Source organism: Salarias fasciatus, chromosome 5, assembly GCF_902148845.1.
Source record: "Salarias fasciatus chromosome 5, fSalaFa1.1, whole genome shotgun sequence".
In the NCBI taxonomy this organism is placed as follows: domain Eukaryota; kingdom Metazoa; phylum Chordata; class Actinopteri; order Blenniiformes; family Blenniidae; genus Salarias; species Salarias fasciatus.
The window spans coordinates 24,216,119-24,233,929 of NC_043749.1; the positions used below are offsets into that span (position 1 = coordinate 24,216,119).

Consider the following 17,811-nt stretch of genomic DNA (forward strand, 5'->3'; position numbering starts at 1 on the left):
ATGCATCTTTGAAGTCTATTTTTGTTTTTTCAAGCTACTTGAAGAAGTGACACTTCACAAAAGAAGAGGGTTTTCTATCTAGCTGAGCGATTCAACGAACTTGCAAAAGTAGAAATAAAAGTTCCACTCAAGTACCACACACTTAACTAAAACACTTTAATGAAACTGAATTGCAAGCAAAGGTTCATGAGAAGGCTTGCTGATTGGAGAAGGACTCATGGGGCCAGACACCTGCAGTTTAAGTTACAGGAGCTTGCTTTATTAGAGGCAAAGGGGAAAGAGGAGGTGGGGCAAACAGCCAGCAAAATCCTGACATTCAATCAAAAATCCAAACACAAAGAAAAGCCTGGAAGGCTGAAACAGACAAATCAGAAAACAGGGCACACGAGAAGAGCCAAATATATAGCAAAGCCATCAGGTGAAGACAATCACACACTCAGGGACAGGTGCAACACATCAGGGAGGAGAATCATGAACCTCAGAGTCAGGGTCACAAAATAACACCAGAAACTAAACAAAAATCATGAAAACTCTGCTTAAGAATTCCTCAAGTTAAAAAAGCACAACATGTTCTTCTGAAATACAACTCAAAGCATTAATATCTGTTGCATTTCACTGCATTGCCAATTACAGTCAATCAGTTTACTTGAATGAAGCAGAACAAAATGTAACATAATTTAGCCAACTGAAAAAGAAAGAAAATGCCAAGCAGTATCTCCCCCTCTTTACAGAATGAAGCTTTAGGGTTTGATTATTTATGTAGACTTGTACTTTCAAAAATAGAACACAAACTTACTTTGTGTTGCTTGAGAAAGTTTTCACACTGTGTAAAAAGTGCTTGAAATCTTGGTTCAGGGTCAATAAACTGTCTGGCATATGGAAATCAAATTACTATGAACATTTCAAAGATAAATCAATCATTTAGATCCACGTTGCACTGTGAAATCTAAGTATTTGCAATTTAATTAAGTTATGAAGAAAAGAAAAGGCGAAAAAGAATCTTTTCTTTTTTGCACTTTTGATGATTAATGGGGGACTAATGTGGGTAATAAGAATTTCCTTTGGTGCTGAGACAGGTGTGTGTATTGTTGAAGCTGAATGAGATGAACTGAAGTACATGGTGCAAATTGCAGTTTTGTATGCATAAAAATTTCATACTTGACAAAATTAAAACTGGCAAATGTAAAACCCACAAATGCAACTTAACTACAGTAATTAGATTTTTTTGAAATTATTTGGAGTTTCAAAGTTATTTTATTAACTCTTTTTTTTAACTGAACAATAGTCTAACCTGATGGCCATGTAAATGTGTTATTGAGACTCATTGATGTCGTCGCACTCAGATCACATGGTGGGATATCTATCAGGCGTACATGAATCTGTCCATTCGTGCCTTTCTCTCCCTTTGCAGTCCGATCTGCAGCCTCTACTGTACACACAGTGCGCTTTCAGAGATGCGTGCATGCGTCGGGACGCGGAGCCGAAACAGTTAAACAGATGTGGAGGAGAGAGCTCGGAGCTGCCATGGATCCACCTTCACAGAGATGCTGCGCCTCCTCGCACAGCTGACCGGGAACACAGGTAGTCTGTCCGCTCGGGCTGTCGGCGTAGACTTGTTGATCCGCGCAGAGCTGCGACATGCGGGGCAGGAACCCGGAGATCGTGCCGGAGATCGTCTGTGCCATGTCGGAGACAGAGGAGGGGGAAATGGATTGGGTTAGACCCTGGTGGTAATAGTAAACCAATAACGGCGCCTCCTTGATTTTTTTTTTTTCCTGCCTCATTTGTGTTTGCGGATTGATCGTCCACGGAGCTCTGCGTGCTGGTCTGATTCCGTGCAGGATGGCAACAACTCACCACGGTATTTCTTCAAGCTCTTTTCTATCTCAAATACAACTTATCAATTGCGATAGCTCATTGCATTCAAGCTGCACCAATATGGAGCATGCAGCCTTGGAAAAAAAAACCATGCTTAATGATGGAGGATTTGCATTCATCACGTTTCACTTGTAGGTGATAAACCATCGCAGCTTATTGCCGTTCCCATTGTGGATGCGCAGAGCGGCTCGGTGTGAGCACAGGAGGGAGTGATTATTTGTTTTGCGGTTTGTTTATTGCTGGATCAAACAGGAGGGTGGAGACTTCTTTAAATTGCCATTCATTTTTCCTGTTTTCCCGCAGTCTGTTACAGCATGTCCACACGCCGTCATAACAATGTCGCACCCCCTCCTGGGGTAAAAAAAAAAAAGAAAAAAAATGCATTCTGTGTGGATTTCATTTTGCACTGGGAAAACACTGTAATTCGTGCTGACTTGTCCTCGGGCCTGATCGTTGTTGTGAAGTATTAGAAACTTTGTGTGGCAGTGATTAATGGTCACATCTGCAGGCCCGAGGTGCTGCTGGGCTTCCACGCGCCCACCACGGGGACATAAACACAGCAAAGTGAGGCGTGCTCCGCGTGCACGCTCGTAAATGCTTCATAAAACGTTGAGCTGTTTGTGGGGAGGAGATGCAGAGCCCATCTGGGCTATATTTCCGTGTCAGCCAGCCCGCTCGCAGCGCTTCCTGGTGTTTCAGCACCACCGGGCTGGACAGCGCTCACTTCGGACCGCACTGTGTCCTGCGGCCCCCCCGCAGCACTGCACAGACGAGCACGGATCGGCCAAAGATAGAAGAGATACTGCAAACAAACAAATCAGTTCGATCAACAGACCTTCGTTCTTTCACATGTGCTGCCATTTGAGACGTGCATTTCTCTGTATGAACAAACTGAGGAAATGGAACTTGAAGTTGGTGAACTTATGTTCAGTTAGAATTGGTTTCCAAATATAAAACAAGGAAAGGATTTGTCACTATTTGCCAATCATCCTGAATATTTTCACTGTTTACCCCATGAATGGAAATGCATGACTCTACCCACAGGCTGTAGGCATGAGTCATCCCAAGAACCCTTTCCAAGGGTGTGTGTATTGTTGGATTAGGAAACAAATAAAAATGTATGTAGACAATGATATTGTATACTTCATTATAAGTAAATTAATGTTCTTTTTTTACATTTTTATCCAAAATATTACTGTCCGGAAGCCAATCAAATAATCATCTCTGTTGTTTTGATCCTGTGCTGGATGTCAGTCTGAATGAGCAGTCTTTGTAAATTGTGAGGAACATTATTTAATCCAGTCCCTTTCAGTCCCTGGTTTAGATTAGGGTAATACAACAATAAGCCAGGCTCCTTTTTATTATTTGCCACCCATGTTATCATGGGTGAGTCATCCTAGTGACCTGTATCTGTTTCACTAAGGATAAGCTTGCTGTTGATTCAGAAAAGAGGAAGAAAAAAGTAAAAGAGTCATGCTAATATTAACAAGGATAATCAATAGTATCACAAATTATACCTAAAAGCCACAAATTTCTACCTTCCTGGCTTGAGCAATTCAACCAGCTGAAAGTTAAAAAGGTTTGAAGTAGGAGAAACCTTCAACATTTCATGGGGTACGAGGAAAAATCAAGCATAAGTTGATGTGACAGAAATAGTTTAGTCTCCTAAATCATCTTGTGAGCTGACAGATTTCTCTGAGGCACCCTGTGGGGCCTTAACCTGCTGCTCCGGGGCCAAAGCCACAGGCCTTTGATGTTTCATAAAAGTCTGATAATTCATTATGCTCTGAAATTTGGATTGATTCCTGTAGTACTAACGGTTTCTTTTCACATTCCTGATTTCTTTAGACACCATTATGAATGAAAAGAAGACTGACTCTAACCCGTAACCCTGGCTGTTTACATACTCCCTCAACCTAAAGTCATCATGGAGAAGTCCCTGGCAGAGCTCAACAAAGCGGGCTCCCGCTCGACGTCGTCACTGCCGCCTGAACCAGTGGACATCATTCGAAGCAAGTCATGTTTCCGCAGAGTCAGGCTGAATGTCGGGGGTCTCCCACATGAAGTCTTGTGGCGAACGTTAGACAGGCTGCCGCGGACACGTTTGGGGAAGTTGAGAGATTGCAACTCCCATGAATCTCTGATGGAAGTGTGCGATGACTACAATCTGGAGGAGAACGAGTACTTTTTCGATCGACATCCGGGGGCGTTCACCTCAATTCTGAACTTTTATCGCACGGGTAAACTTCACATGATGGAGGAAATGTGCGCCCTGTCATTCAGTCAAGAGCTCGACTACTGGGGCATCGACGAGATCTACCTGGAGTCGTGTTGTCAGGCGAGGTACCACCAGAAGAAGGAGCAAATGAACGAGGAGCTCAAAAGGGAGGCGGACAACTTAAAAGACAGAGAGGGAGAGGAATTCGACAACACCTGCTGTGCTGAAAAACGGAAGAAACTGTGGGACCTTCTGGAAAAGCCCAGCTCATCTGTGGCAGCAAAGGTAAAAAAAAAAAAAAAAAAGCACACGATTATGAGTGTGAGTTGAGCGTGTGGTTGATTGGAGTGTGTTGTTGATAAAAAAAAAAGCACATTTAAATTTTTTAAATTAATACTGATCCTTGTCAGTCAAATGGTCTCATTTTGATTTGATGATAACTTAATGATCTGTTCCTGATCTGGTCACTTAAAGATCCCGTTTGGTGAAAAGAAAGCTATTAATATGTTAGCAAAAGTTTCAAAGGCATGCACACAACCTATATTTACCAACTGTGTATCAATGAACTGGATGTGCTGGAGAGAAAACACCAAAAAATTAATTCTGTCACGAAGCTGGCAGGCTACAGAGCTACTGGCTTTTAGCCTACTTTTCCACCATACTCTGCCAGCAAGTCATTATGATGTTAATATTTAAGAACTTTAAAGACCAACATAAAACACTGACATCATTTAAAAAAAACAAAAAACACTGAAAATCTTTTTTTATATCCGAAGGTCTTTTTTTTTTTTTAAACAAAAGAAACTGGAAACTGGAAAAGTCTAAAGTGTGGGACACAAAAGAAAGAATTTCACTACCATTTTTAATCAAGTTCAGTTTGTTTTGAAGTTAGTTAAAAATGTGAAGAAGCCCTCACCAACTGCCGTTGTACTGAACATCTATTGATGTTAAAACTGTCCATTTAAAAATAGAAACAGTGGTTGAGCACTGTAAGCTGTACAGCTGCTCACATAACATAATCTGATGCTCAACTCCTCTAAAAGAAAGAAAAAAAACCCCGAAACCTATTACTGTACTTCAAAATGTGTGAATCATTCAGTTTTAACTGGAGTAAAAAAAAAAAAAAAATCATTGCTGCAGAAAACATGGCTTCCACAGAAATGATTTATCAGGCTTTATTCGTATTTGAAGCAAGAAAAAGTGCAAGTTTGTTTATAATTGATGATGTGATTCCAGTAACATTTTAAAAGCAGAATTCTTAATGCTCAACAACGGATTTTTACCTTTTTTTTTCTTTTAATGCGACTTGAATGCAGCTTAAACACAACATGAGCCAGACCCATGCATGCACTGCAGGGGACTCTCGGTCTTATTTGATGTCATTTTCACTTGTGCAGATTATCAGAATCTGAATGCGATGGGGCACTGTTGAGAGTCAACAAGGTGGAGCTAACGTCTGTTTCATGTTGAGAATGAAGCAGCAAAAGTTGAGATTGGTTGGGATCCATCAGGAGAACTCAAAGGACTGATTGATCGTAGGTTTCAGGGTGTTGAGTTTGCAGTTTTTCACTCGTTGTTATTGTTCTAAAATTGAAACAGAAACAGAGGAGTGAAAATTAAAGCAAATGCCTGTAGATAAAATTGTCGGTGTGGGACGTGTGTGCTATTATCGGCTGCTGTTGTTATTCAGGACAGAAGAAAAAAACGTCTTTATAGTCAGATGGGCATGGTTACAGTGTAATCGGTTGTTCTAATTCAGTGCAGTAACCCAGCTTTCAAACAATACAGGAGGCCACATTATCTCTCTTTCTATTTTTTAAAGTACCCCCATTACCAAGTGTGAAGCTGAGGCTCGTTGTGCTCTCATTAGCATATCATTACTTTTGAAAAATATTGCTCATTGTAATTTCTAGTAAAAAGGGACATCCCACACACAAGGAGACCTTCAAACACATGTAAGTACATTGATTTACATGCACATGAACTTATTCTGACCATATGTACGGATAAAACAACATCCATTAGTCTTCTTATTGAGGTAATTTCTTCGTCTTCTGCATTTTCGTGCTTGTGAAAACCTCCAACGTCACTTTCAGCAAATTAGGTTTGAGATATTTTGCGAGAGGCTGGGCTACTGAATTACATTTTCATGCACATAAAGAAGAAATCAGCAGTGATTTGGGTTCGTTTGAATGATTCAGAATAACATGTCGACGATGGCATGTTTTTGTTTGACATGTTTGGCTGTAGAGGTGTTAACTAACGGGAAAGAGGAAGCCTGGTGACAGAATATTAAGTTGAGCTCATTATGGCAGGGTTATTTATTTTAGCACCTGCTAGAATTTAAAGCCCATGTGGTTACGTGTTATTATTCTGCACTGTTTGGTTGAATGAGCACAAAGCTCTGTATTTTATTTGTAGCGGCAATGTGTTGAATAATTGCATGCTTCACTCCGGTGCACATTATTCCCTTATCTGAAGGCAACATCTGGTCTGTTCACCCTTTACTTGTTGCGAAAGACATGTTTGGCCCTCAGCAGGCCTTTCAGACGGCCGCAATTGTGATTGCAGCCTGGGAGACCACCGCAGCAGCCTTTGATCACACTCTTCCAGGTCGGATCGGACGGATCAAAGACGGCCGCCGCCTCTTTTCCAGCACTGTCTTAAGAACAGCGTCTTGTTTTGGCTTATTGCTCTCATTGTATGGGAAATGGAAATGAAACTATTAGCAATTTGTGCCGGCTGATGCTTCGCAGTGCGGATTCATAGGAACTGTCAGCACTAAGCCACAAACGGACTGAGAGAAGTGCTGCGAGTCCCTCAGCGAAGATGTCTTCTTCATGAGAATCAAAGAGATGCAAAAATCGATGTTTATTGTGTTAGAGCTGAGAAAGCGCTGTAGCTTACAAAGGAGATGACCACTCAAAGCTGACCATATGTTGCTCTCTGCATTATCACACCATGATGTATGTATTAGTATCAGCGTTTTGAAGAGCTCAACCAAGACTGGCTCTTCACAGTGTTTTGGAAATAGATGATATTTCTCTTTCGAGTATTTCAGTCCCTCTCATTAACGGTGGTTAGCTGTGCAGTTGAATCACATTCATCTCTTGGTTTGGTATCGTGAAAGCACTAAACCGGAGCACAGTGTGCCAGACAAAAAGAGCAACCTCAACATAGCTAGAAGCAGAGTTGATCAATTCCTAATTAGCTTAAAAGGGCAATACGAAACCACAGACCGAGCTACTAAAAGCACTGATAGCGGCTGATGTATTGTCTTAGGTATTTTTTTAATAGGCTGGAACAAACCGTGGGCTTGTCGAGCAGCCCGGCCTCAACCACAGACTGGCCTAGCGTTAGCTCGTCAGCGGTGCTCTCCGATCGAGGGTCAGAGAGGGAAATGTATGTGTAACAGCCTATAAACAGGTGGTGAATGGTAGCATTGAGCACAATACAAATGGTTACCAAGCAACAAAAGTATAATTTTATCATCGTTGAAGGAGTGGGTATTGAACATTTGAGTAGGTCTGTTTGTGTTTCTCTCCCTCTCGGTGTGTGTGAGTGTGTGGTTGTACTTCCCTTAGTAACTATATTTTAATGTCTTTACAAAGCAGCACAGGACGGTGAGTAGCAGCTGCAGTATTTGTAAATATGTGCAGGAATAAAAAGCAAGCCTGGCCGCCTGTGTTCTTCCTGCCCTGCTGTCCTTCCTGTCTTTCTTTCCCCTCTTTGGCTCATATCTCTACTTCCTTCCTCCCGTCTTCGGGCTCCTCCGCTATACCTCTGACTAAATGTCAGGGAAATGTCACATTAATTATTCTCCAGGAGACTCTGGGCCCAATTTGAAGCTTCCCCTCTCTGTGTTTACATTCTTTGTGAGCCACATCATTGTCTGTCTCTTGCGCAAATCAGATTTAAGCCACCATAAAATAAGATTGTGTCTGACCGCCGGCGAAGCAGAGGCTAACAGCCGGATTGGCACCAAGAAGAATCTTTTCCACCTGCAGAAGAATTGATGCAATTTAGATGGTTTCTCTCACTAATAACATCAAAAGTAATACTTGTCACAAGAGTAGAACACTTCAAAATGTATTTATCTTTATTTACATGTTAAGTTTGATCTTTAGTGGGGAAATATGATTATTTTTCAGTCGGGGTACAGTCTCAACAGATATATCAGGCACCTTGTCCAAATCAGATTATTGCTGTGCTTTCTTCCTGCAGGCATCCAAAAATGGAGAAGTGTATTTATCTATTCTGTTCCCAGGTGTTGTACATCAGATATCAGGCAAACGACTGCAGTTGTACTCTTCTCATGTCACCCTACAAAGACATGGATTTAGTTTGGCCGTATTCCTGCTCATAAATCTGTCTGCTCTGATGATGACAGTGCAAGTCAGATCATCTCCAGATACAGAAAGTAATAAAAAAAAATTAGGCCAGATTATATGAGCAGGATCCAGCTGTTTACATTCATATACACAATATTGTGTGTAAAATGAGCTGTCTGACCATTTTATCCAACTCAAGGTTAGTCCATGATGGGACAAACGGAGAAACACACAGTCAGTCACGTTCACGCTACAATCAGCAGGTAACCTGAAATCAGTGCATGCACAAGAAGAACATGCAAACTCCACACAGAGAAAGGCCACCTTGGAGTCTTGCAATGAGGAAACAGTAGCTAACCATTAGCCAATGTGCAGCCCGCCAGTTATGTTTATGATATTAAAGAATTAAAATGCCGGTCATAGTTTTCTGCTTGAATAAGACAAAAACCACGCTTTTAGTTCAAACAGTAAGGTAACTGAATTTTTATTTTAACAATAGAATAGCAGTTGCTGTTCCCCCAGCTTTCGCTCCAGTTATGTACAGTACAATACAGTACAATAAATAGGAAATAATTCCGTTCAGAATAGCTCCATTGATGTGTGTGAACTGGTAATTGTAACTAACAATGTAAAGTGTTTTGCAACTGCTGCAGCTAGAGACAGCTGCAGAATAGATCCTGTGATACTGTAGGTGAAATGTTTTATAAATTGCAACCTGAATTTGCATAAACTGCTCTGCACAGGTATCGGTCCTATAGGGCATTCCTACGGTCCCCGTCTATTTTTAGTCTGTGGAAGGTTGGATGGCCTCATTCGGGAAGGACACACAGGTTGAGCCTGGCCTTTGTATCCATTTTGAAAGCCATGAATAGTTTCTTTTTTCAATTCATACACCAGCAGAGCATTAAGATAAGCCCTGTCAAAACTGCTGATAACCTTTTTCGAACAGCTGGACCAAGGCGACAGGTGACAGCTTCAGGTTTTTATGAAAGTTCCTAGAGAAATTCTGTAATGCTGCCAGAAATAAAAAAGATGTCCACTTCAATCCTTTAGGGAGCAAATGCACCATCTATGGCAAATTACTGGAACTTCTGAGGGTCGACATGATGCTGAAAGATAACTAAATACATACATGAATGCAGAGTGGGATTCACAGTGGTGGGATGAGGGGAGCTACCATCTGGTCAATGTTTCCCCATCTGTGGAAATTCATTCCTCATAGGAGGAAAAGGCAGATCAGCCAATCAGACAAAGCACATCAAATGAATGCGTTTTTTGCATCGTGGATGAAAATCACACTATTAACTGTGAGAGCTTACTCGCTAAGTAGCAATGTTTGGCAAATAATGGTTTGATGAAAGGTTTTCTGTTAATGGTTGTTGGAATCCAGAATCTCAGAAGGAGGGTTTGTCTTTACATACAAGTTACACTCATGATATTTAACAGCTTATTTGATCATTTCACATTCTCTTCATCATACTGAGATCACATTCAGTATTTGGAAAATATGGATTTTAAGACGGAGAAATGTTTAAATTTCACTTATTCCATTTGGAGAATAAATTCTAGAGAGTTACTGGGAAACGAGGGATCAATACCGAGCCTATCCATGGACCTTGTAGGTTGTTACTTTCAGAGTTAAGATAACAAGAAAAGATTTGCTATTATTTATTAAAATTTCTTTCACCATTTATTTGACTGCAATAAAATCTTGAAGTGCAGGGGTAAAGTAGCATAAAGCCAAAACAAACAAAAGTAAGGACCTTTCTGATGGTGAACAAACACTCTGAGCTTTACAGCCTGTTCCACTGACACGCTGTTCTGTAAATACTGGCTGCTCCTCAGGATCCATGTTTGGATGATTGTTGTTTTAGTGGGAGTGGCCCAACAGTTCCAGGCCTTCCTCTCTACTCTGGGCGTTAAACGTGTGTATATTTCACTGCAGCTCCTCCACCCAGTGTTTCCCCAGCTAATAAATGGTGTCTGTCCCCCGATTTCCTAAAGTTTGATGCTAATGAATCATTTCCACTGCGAGCCGGGCTGCCTGTCATAAACAATTAAGGCAACCGGCGGAGACCTCGGGGTTATTTTTGATTCAAATTAGCATTTTAAAGATGAAGTGAGGAATATTTGCCCTCACGTGTTAGCCAGCATTAAACGGTGGCCCCTGAAGTTTATTTGCACTCTGCATGTTAAAGTGGAAGCAAATTAGAGGGTTAAAAAATTTAAGCAGAATTACTGTGTTTGGCTCCTGAGAAATGCTCACAGGGTTAAAAACAAATCTGGTTGATCTTTGAATTTTTTTTTTTTTTTTGCAATGCGTTACAAATGCAAATTCATGCTCCTTGACCATTCCCATTCTGGCAGCTACATATTATCCTCCATCCATCTATGTTTGATGCGGCTTTCTCCAATTCAGGGTTACGTTCGGTTAAAATCTGAATTGAAATTGCAAACTACTACACCAGCGCGCAGCGAAACCCACTCACCTTTTTTTTTAGTAATTTGAAGTTCATGTTATTTTATAAACAAAACAGCATTTGTACATTACTTTTCCTATTTATGTTTTTAATAGATAAAGACATAAATAAATAGTGATTCTGGTCAAAAATCCTGGAGGAGAAGCGAATATTCAATATGTGCACTATATCGCCATCAATAACAGGAAAATGTCAGCAGGGTTTTCGTTTTTCTGGGATAAAGAAACAGCATATTGAAGCAGTGTTTAAAAGATGCTGCGGATCTCTGAGGTCCTCACAACAGTTGCAGGGCCCAGATGAATGTTTTAAACCTTTTGTGAGATGTGTTGTTATCCAACTCAGTGGAGACGCTGCGAGTGCGTCTGCTTCAAAGTTTCCGCTGGCTGATTGTGAGCAGAATATTTTCAGGGCGTGGGGATGAAGCCGCTGCAGGCTGTACCTTTAAGCTCGGTTTGTTTCAGAGAGCAGGGCGAATGAGAGGAGAGCATATCGAGTTTCTCGCGTACCTCTCCGGCAGGAAGCCGCTCAGTGACCGGGCAATACTCAACTCGTCAATTGTGTTTGAAAAAGGGAATAAGAGGAAATAACGTCTCAGGGTTTCTCAGGTTATTTGTCCATGTTGTCTGAGTTTGTGTGCTGTGGAGATGTGACCTGGGATCCTGTGTGTCCCGCGTCCTGGTTGCTCTCTCGTCTGTCCGTCAGCAGCAGCACCTCGGAGCGTCTCCTCGATGGTCTCATCCACACGCAGATAAACTCAAACCTCAAGCGTTACTTGGTTCACGTGTGAATTGCGGTCATAGAGTTTGACATCTCAACTTAATGACGGTAAAGTGCTGAGATGATCTCCCTGAATGCTTCCTTGTCAGTCTTATGGTGAGCGAACCCTCACAAAGACACACACCTATGTTTGCACAGCGCACAAGCTTTAATGCAGTGAAACCTTACCCCTGGAGTTCACAATAGACTTCATGATGGACTTCTATGTAAAAATAACTCAGTGTCTCCACTTACGAGACGCTTTACAGGCCTGTTCTGCAGCCACTCACCATCAGGAGCCTTCTCAGACAGACTGAAAGCCTCAGGAGATTTAGACTGACATTCACAGCAAAACTTTACAGTTTGATAGAATTAATAGTGTTTCTTAACTTCCTACTGTATGTGTCAAACGATGGCAGTGATATTACTCACATACCCTCAGAAACTGATTTTAAATTCTTAAGAAATATGAGCAGCTGTTTATAGAGCCATGACAATTCACCGTTTTAACAAAGACTTGCAAAACCATCTTATTATTGTACCTTGGTGAAGAGCCACAGCACTGATTATCTTTCCAGTGTGTCCAAGAAAGTTTTGATCCAGCAAGTGAGCCAACATTTAGCCAGATGGATGATTTCTGAATCTGCTGAATATTTACAGAGTTGATCTTTTAATACAGGGATGGCTTCCTTTCGTATCCAGTGCCCTCGGCGCCAAAGTGATCTGCAGATCACAGCCAACAAAATTTGGACACTCAAGGAAATTCAGCCCAGAAACCCAGGATTAATATCAGTCTCCTCACATATGGAGATGATTTCATCAACTTTGTGAAGCAGCATGTAAAACAAAACAAAACAACAACTAAAAACACTCCAGCCAAGCTGTTCTGGGTAAAATACAAACACATTTGTTGAAACATAAGCAAGTGTTTAACTCAGAACTGAGGTTTCGGGTTTTCTTTGGGGAGATGCATTGTGGTTAGATAAGCTGTCAAATTTACATTAACATATATTCAGTCTCTTAAACCAATAGCTATTGCTAGTTGGAAGTTTTTCCAAAAAAAAAACTGAAAAAAACCCGCACATTTAATTCTTGATTTATTGATTTATTGTTTTTTCCTGTGATTAATACAGTTGTCTCACACAGAGGGATGGGCTGTTACATTGAGGGTGTTAAACAACATGATCTGTTCAATCAGGGATGTAGGTCAATGGACCAGAGGTCGGCAGCATCATGAAGAGCTTGCTTGAGCAAAAATGTCACGTTGCACATAAACAATCGTGACCTCTGTGACCCTCGTTGACCCGGCTGAATGAAGTCATCCACATACAAGCGTCTTCATGTGGAAGATGCAGAGCTGGTAATTATAAATGACATTATGAAATCCTCATATAGGGGACGGACTGCTCAGTAGGAAATTAGGCGATAATTGCACCCAGTCAAATGTGACAGAGACGTGTTCAGCAGGGTGAGATGTAGGCTACACAATGCAGTCACATGGACGCTTCTGTCCATCATTGTGTCTTTTTTTTTTTTTCCTGCGAATTGACTGAAGAAAATGTGGCAGACACAAAAACCCTAAACTAAAGAAGGTGTTTGAGCTGTCATAGCAGAAAGGAGAGGAAAAGAAAAGTGGGTGAGAGCCTGACGCAGCTGACAGTTTAGTCTGAGTTGCTTTTATAATCACGGGAGCTAATTAACTGTATGGATTAGTTTTCTGATGGAGGATAAAAGAAAGTACAGGGTTTGTTTCCTATTATCTTCACAGAAGTTGCCTCAAGTTATTCTGAGCTCCAGTGATTTAACGAGATGTAAAAGGGTCAACACTGTCAAGGATCCAAGCTGCAATAAACTCATCTTTGCACAATTAACATAAAACTGTCATGAGTTTGATGTGATACGTTTGCCCTTTATTTAGATGCACTGTTATAAAACTGGAAGAGAAAAATAAAAGTTCAAAGAGCAAAGCATACATAAAGATATTTACTTTTGTCAGGATCCTGTAATCATTAGTACATTTTCAGAGATCCGTGTTCAGGCTGTTGACATGTTTTGATCTCATTACAAGGAGCTGAGGTTAACAATGCTGAGGGTCCCTGACAGGAGAGACACAGAGAGAAAGGCACGCATCGCAGGGAAATTCACTCTGTAGGAAACCAGGCTCAAACGCATGTCTTTGGACTGTAGGAGGACTAAACAGGGTCACAAGCACACCCAGAGAAAACATGCAAACTGCACAGAAAGCCCCCATAGAGGCAGATAGCATCACAGAGATTACAGTCAAACACGTCCAAGTACATTTTGTATATTAATGTCTTCAAATATTTTTTTCGTGCATTCAAAGTCAAAGAACAACCGTCAGGTGAGCTTTATGAGGTTTGAAAATAGATTAAAAATGACAACAACAAAAAAAGATAACTGATCATGTGATGTTGGGGACCTGGAGAATGAGCAAAATGTATTCAGTTTAATTTTTTATTACTTTAATTTTTTAAACTATTTTTGTTTTCCACTTAGACAAACTCCTTTTGAGTCTCCTCAGGTGCTGGATGCTGGTGTCCTTTTTATGACACTGACAATGAAAAAGCTGAAAAAAATCTTTTTGTATTTACTACTACAAGTGAGTCCTTTAATTTTGTCTTTAATTCAAAAACTGCATATTGATTAGTTCAGTTTTAATGCTATATTGTATTTACAGTTTTAAATGTGGATCTTAGTGAGATTGTCAGAAAAGAAAAACACTGTATTGAGAGAAATGTGTTGGTCGATAGAAGAATAACTGAAGAAGTCACTACTTTGAACTCTACATACAGTGAAGAATTGCAGCCTTTTTAAACGGGAAAACAATGAGTCAAGTACAGATGCACACCACAGCTTGAGAAGCCCTCACTGAGTTGTTACTGTCACAGTCACCAGTGTGCTGGGTAGAAGTTTGGTGTGAAGAACTGATGTGATTCTCTCCTTTGTCTGCGTCTTCGTGCGACACAAACAGGTGGCTTCATGTCGACAAGGAGTTACGTATTCGACCCGACGTTGACTGTAGCGGAGACGGTCCCCGTAGCCAGGCCTCTTTTAGACTGCGTGTTCACTGCAAAATTAATACTAATTCAAATGCACATAAACAAACAAGTACGTGAGTAGAAGTGATTATATAACCATCCTGGCAAAGGCGATTGGCATTTGATGTGTGAAGAATATGTGATAAGATCGTTGGCCATATGACCGAGGATTGAAAGATTAAACCACAGTGAAAATTATTAACATTTTCTTGACTCATCATACTATGAAATGTGTGATCGGTTAACGATGAGCAGAAGTTTTCGGACCGACTTTGGGAATGTGAAGGAGCCATTTTAATGTTGCACTGCATATTTTATGTTCATTCACTGTTAATGCGCAGGGTTCTCGTGCTGTGAAGGTTGAGCCGTGTTTGTGAGTATTTCATAAGTCACGTCATGCATTTTGTAGTGGATACATCAGGATTTGCGGGGTCCTCGCAGCTTTTTTGGCCCACACTGCACCACAGCTTGGGGATTTCAGTGAAGGAAGTTCGTCCGTTTTGCTCTATTTACTAATGTAGGGTTTATTTTAGTGGACATGTTGTGCTTGTACTGAAAGTTATTAAGTGTAATAAATTATGAAATAGTGGTCATCATAGCAATTCCTGGGACTAATGCAAGCTTAATGACACACTTAAACAGATATGTCACAGATTTAAAGGATGCAGAACCTGCATGGTGGTGCAGTGATTCACACTCTTGCCTCACAGAGAGAAAATCCCTGGTTTGAGTCCAGCTGGCCAGGTTTTAAACACGTATCACTGAGTTCTGTCCTAAAGTTGAAAAATACATATTTGAGCACATTGTGCATTGTTTCCACTGGACAAGCTCTTCTTTTTTCTTACTTACTTGCATAATATAACAGCTGTGATAAAGCTGATAAACTGTATATTCTCTGTTGTCTGAGGTTACCCTTTTATAAATTTGACAAAGATAACCCATTGGCACATGCAGTGGTGATTGGTCGAGCTTCCTAAAGCACAGCTCACCATATATAAGAAACTCATACTGTAACATCTCTAGTCCATTTAAGATGTGTGGGAGAGGTTTCCAGTTTCCACATCATAAGAATCAGACCTGGCAATTACCGAAGTTATGGCTCTTTAGTGTTGTGCAGGAAAAGGCACATCTCCAGGTACTGCTTGGAAAAATACAATCAGAGAGAAAGGATTAACTTTAACTCCAAAAGCTTCAGAAAATGTATCAAATATAGATGTCCAATGGTTAAGAAGTTCTGGCCATTCCCAGATTGCATGACTGAGGGACCTTCTCCCTTCCTTACATCTCCTGCCTCGGGGCTCGGCCCCTGCAACAAGCTCTTTTGTTCATTCGGTTTGAAGTTGCGATGCTGCGTGAGCGCTGAGAGAGAAACAGAGCTATATCACTGTCCCTGAGAGGAGCGAGAGCCTGAGGGGTAAAGACTGCGAGGGGGAGAACAACAACAAAGAACAAGAGAGATGGAGAGATGTAGAGAAGTTGAGACTGTAACAATGAAATAGAAAATTACTGTACAAAAAGTAGAGTGAATTTTCGCCTCTGAAATGAAAAAGCAGTGTTGTGACTCAGAGGAAAAATAGATTCTGATGCTTGAAAAGAGTTGAACATGAGTCTTCATTTTGCCCATGAGGAGAAAACACACAGCAGAGTCTGTATTCTCAACACAGCCCTGCATATTTCTGTTTCTTACACATATGGGAGTCAGAACACGTCACTGGATCATGTCTGCAGGGCCTCACGTGGCAGCAGGAACAATCTCTTTTAATGCTTTTCTTATGCAACATTATGAGCAAATCCTTGTTTAATCGTTAAGACGCCGTGAGTTAGACTGAGCCAACATTTCCACCTCACAAAACCTATGGATGCGTTCACAAAAAAAACATCTTCAGATCACAGATAGAAGATTATCGGTGCTATTATTTGCAATTAAAACACTAAAGCTCTGTAAAGCTCCTAATATTAGCTGTGTGCCTCAATGATTAAATTGAGCTCTGGTCGGTTGACGTTTTAAAGGGGAATGTGTCATATTTCTATTTTTGACTACTTTGATGAGTTATTAAAAAAATAATTGCAAAGAATCTCATTAACTTGAATTTTTGCAATAAGGATTGATAAATACCTTTTGGGTGCCTTCAGACTGATGCAATATAATAAATACCTCTCATCTGAGGGACCAGATCTATAAAATCTATTACTATCAAAAAATAAAAAAATGAAAATTTGACAGACATCATGAAACAAACGTGATGCACCATACACTATTCTTGTAAAGAAACTCAATAAGCACATCTTGCTCCATGCATGTTTATGCTTGTTTGTTACGAAAAAAGTTGAGTGTTTCATGTTTCTTTCTGGAAATCTTTCACTGAGGTGAATAGCATGTTTTATTAAACAGATGGTACTTTCACTTTTACAGTTGGGGTGAAGTAGAGGTTGAATAAAGTGCTGTCTCACTCACTCACTCCAAGATCTAAAAAAGTTTCCTGTATGTCTGCGAGTGAGCGTCAGTTTCTTCCAAATCAGTGCGATCTCTCGCAGACTGTCTGTCACCGCTGCTGAATCATACATGTCTACATGATGAGGTGCACTGTAAAACACACGTGATGTATAATTCATTCATGTAAGCCTGGGAACTTCTCTCCAGGAGTCCATAGCACTAACCACTGTGCGAATATGAGGCCTCAACCATATACTGTGTTCCAAACAAATTAAAGCTTTTGGTCTCATTTTAAAGAAAAAATCAAAGTGTGTCTTCATAATCTCCATAATGACAGTCTCTGTTTTTCACTGAAATGTGACATGTGAATTGAAACTAGTTTTGCAATATGGAAACAGAAAAACAAAAAAACTCATGTTTAAAGCATGCGGTGCATCCTCCATAACGTGCTTTCATTCTCTTTTAATAAGCTGGTTTTACAGTGGATACAAGAACAGAAGTCACATCACCTGAATATAACACATTTCCCAAACAGCAGACTTAAGCTTTTTCAAATGAGTTAGATTAAATAATGCACCGCAGCAACTGGGTGGACTGCCATGTGTATGTTATCTTATCAATCTGCTGTGGCACCTGAGTTCTATGTCAATATCCA

The 17,811-nt window shown here is 40.6% G+C and overlaps 1 protein-coding gene across 2 annotated transcripts in view; it reads left to right on the top strand.

Annotated features, from left to right (window-relative positions):
• The first annotated feature begins 1,509 nt into the window (after positions 1-1,509).
• Positions 1,510-17,811, top strand: part of kcnb1 (potassium voltage-gated channel, Shab-related subfamily, member 1) — a 36,166-nt gene continuing 19,864 nt past the window's right edge. The window contains exons 1-2 of one of the 2 annotated variants that reach the window (XM_030090827.1): positions 1,510-1,581; positions 3,727-4,381. In XM_030090827.1, coding sequence (XP_029946687.1) covers positions 3,806-4,381 — 576 coding nt within the window. In that variant the 5' untranslated portion in view covers positions 1,510-1,581; positions 3,727-3,805. Of the gene's footprint in view, positions 1,582-1,846; positions 1,862-3,726; positions 4,382-17,811 lie in introns of those variants that run through there. The other variant, XM_030090825.1, reaches the window with a different exon arrangement.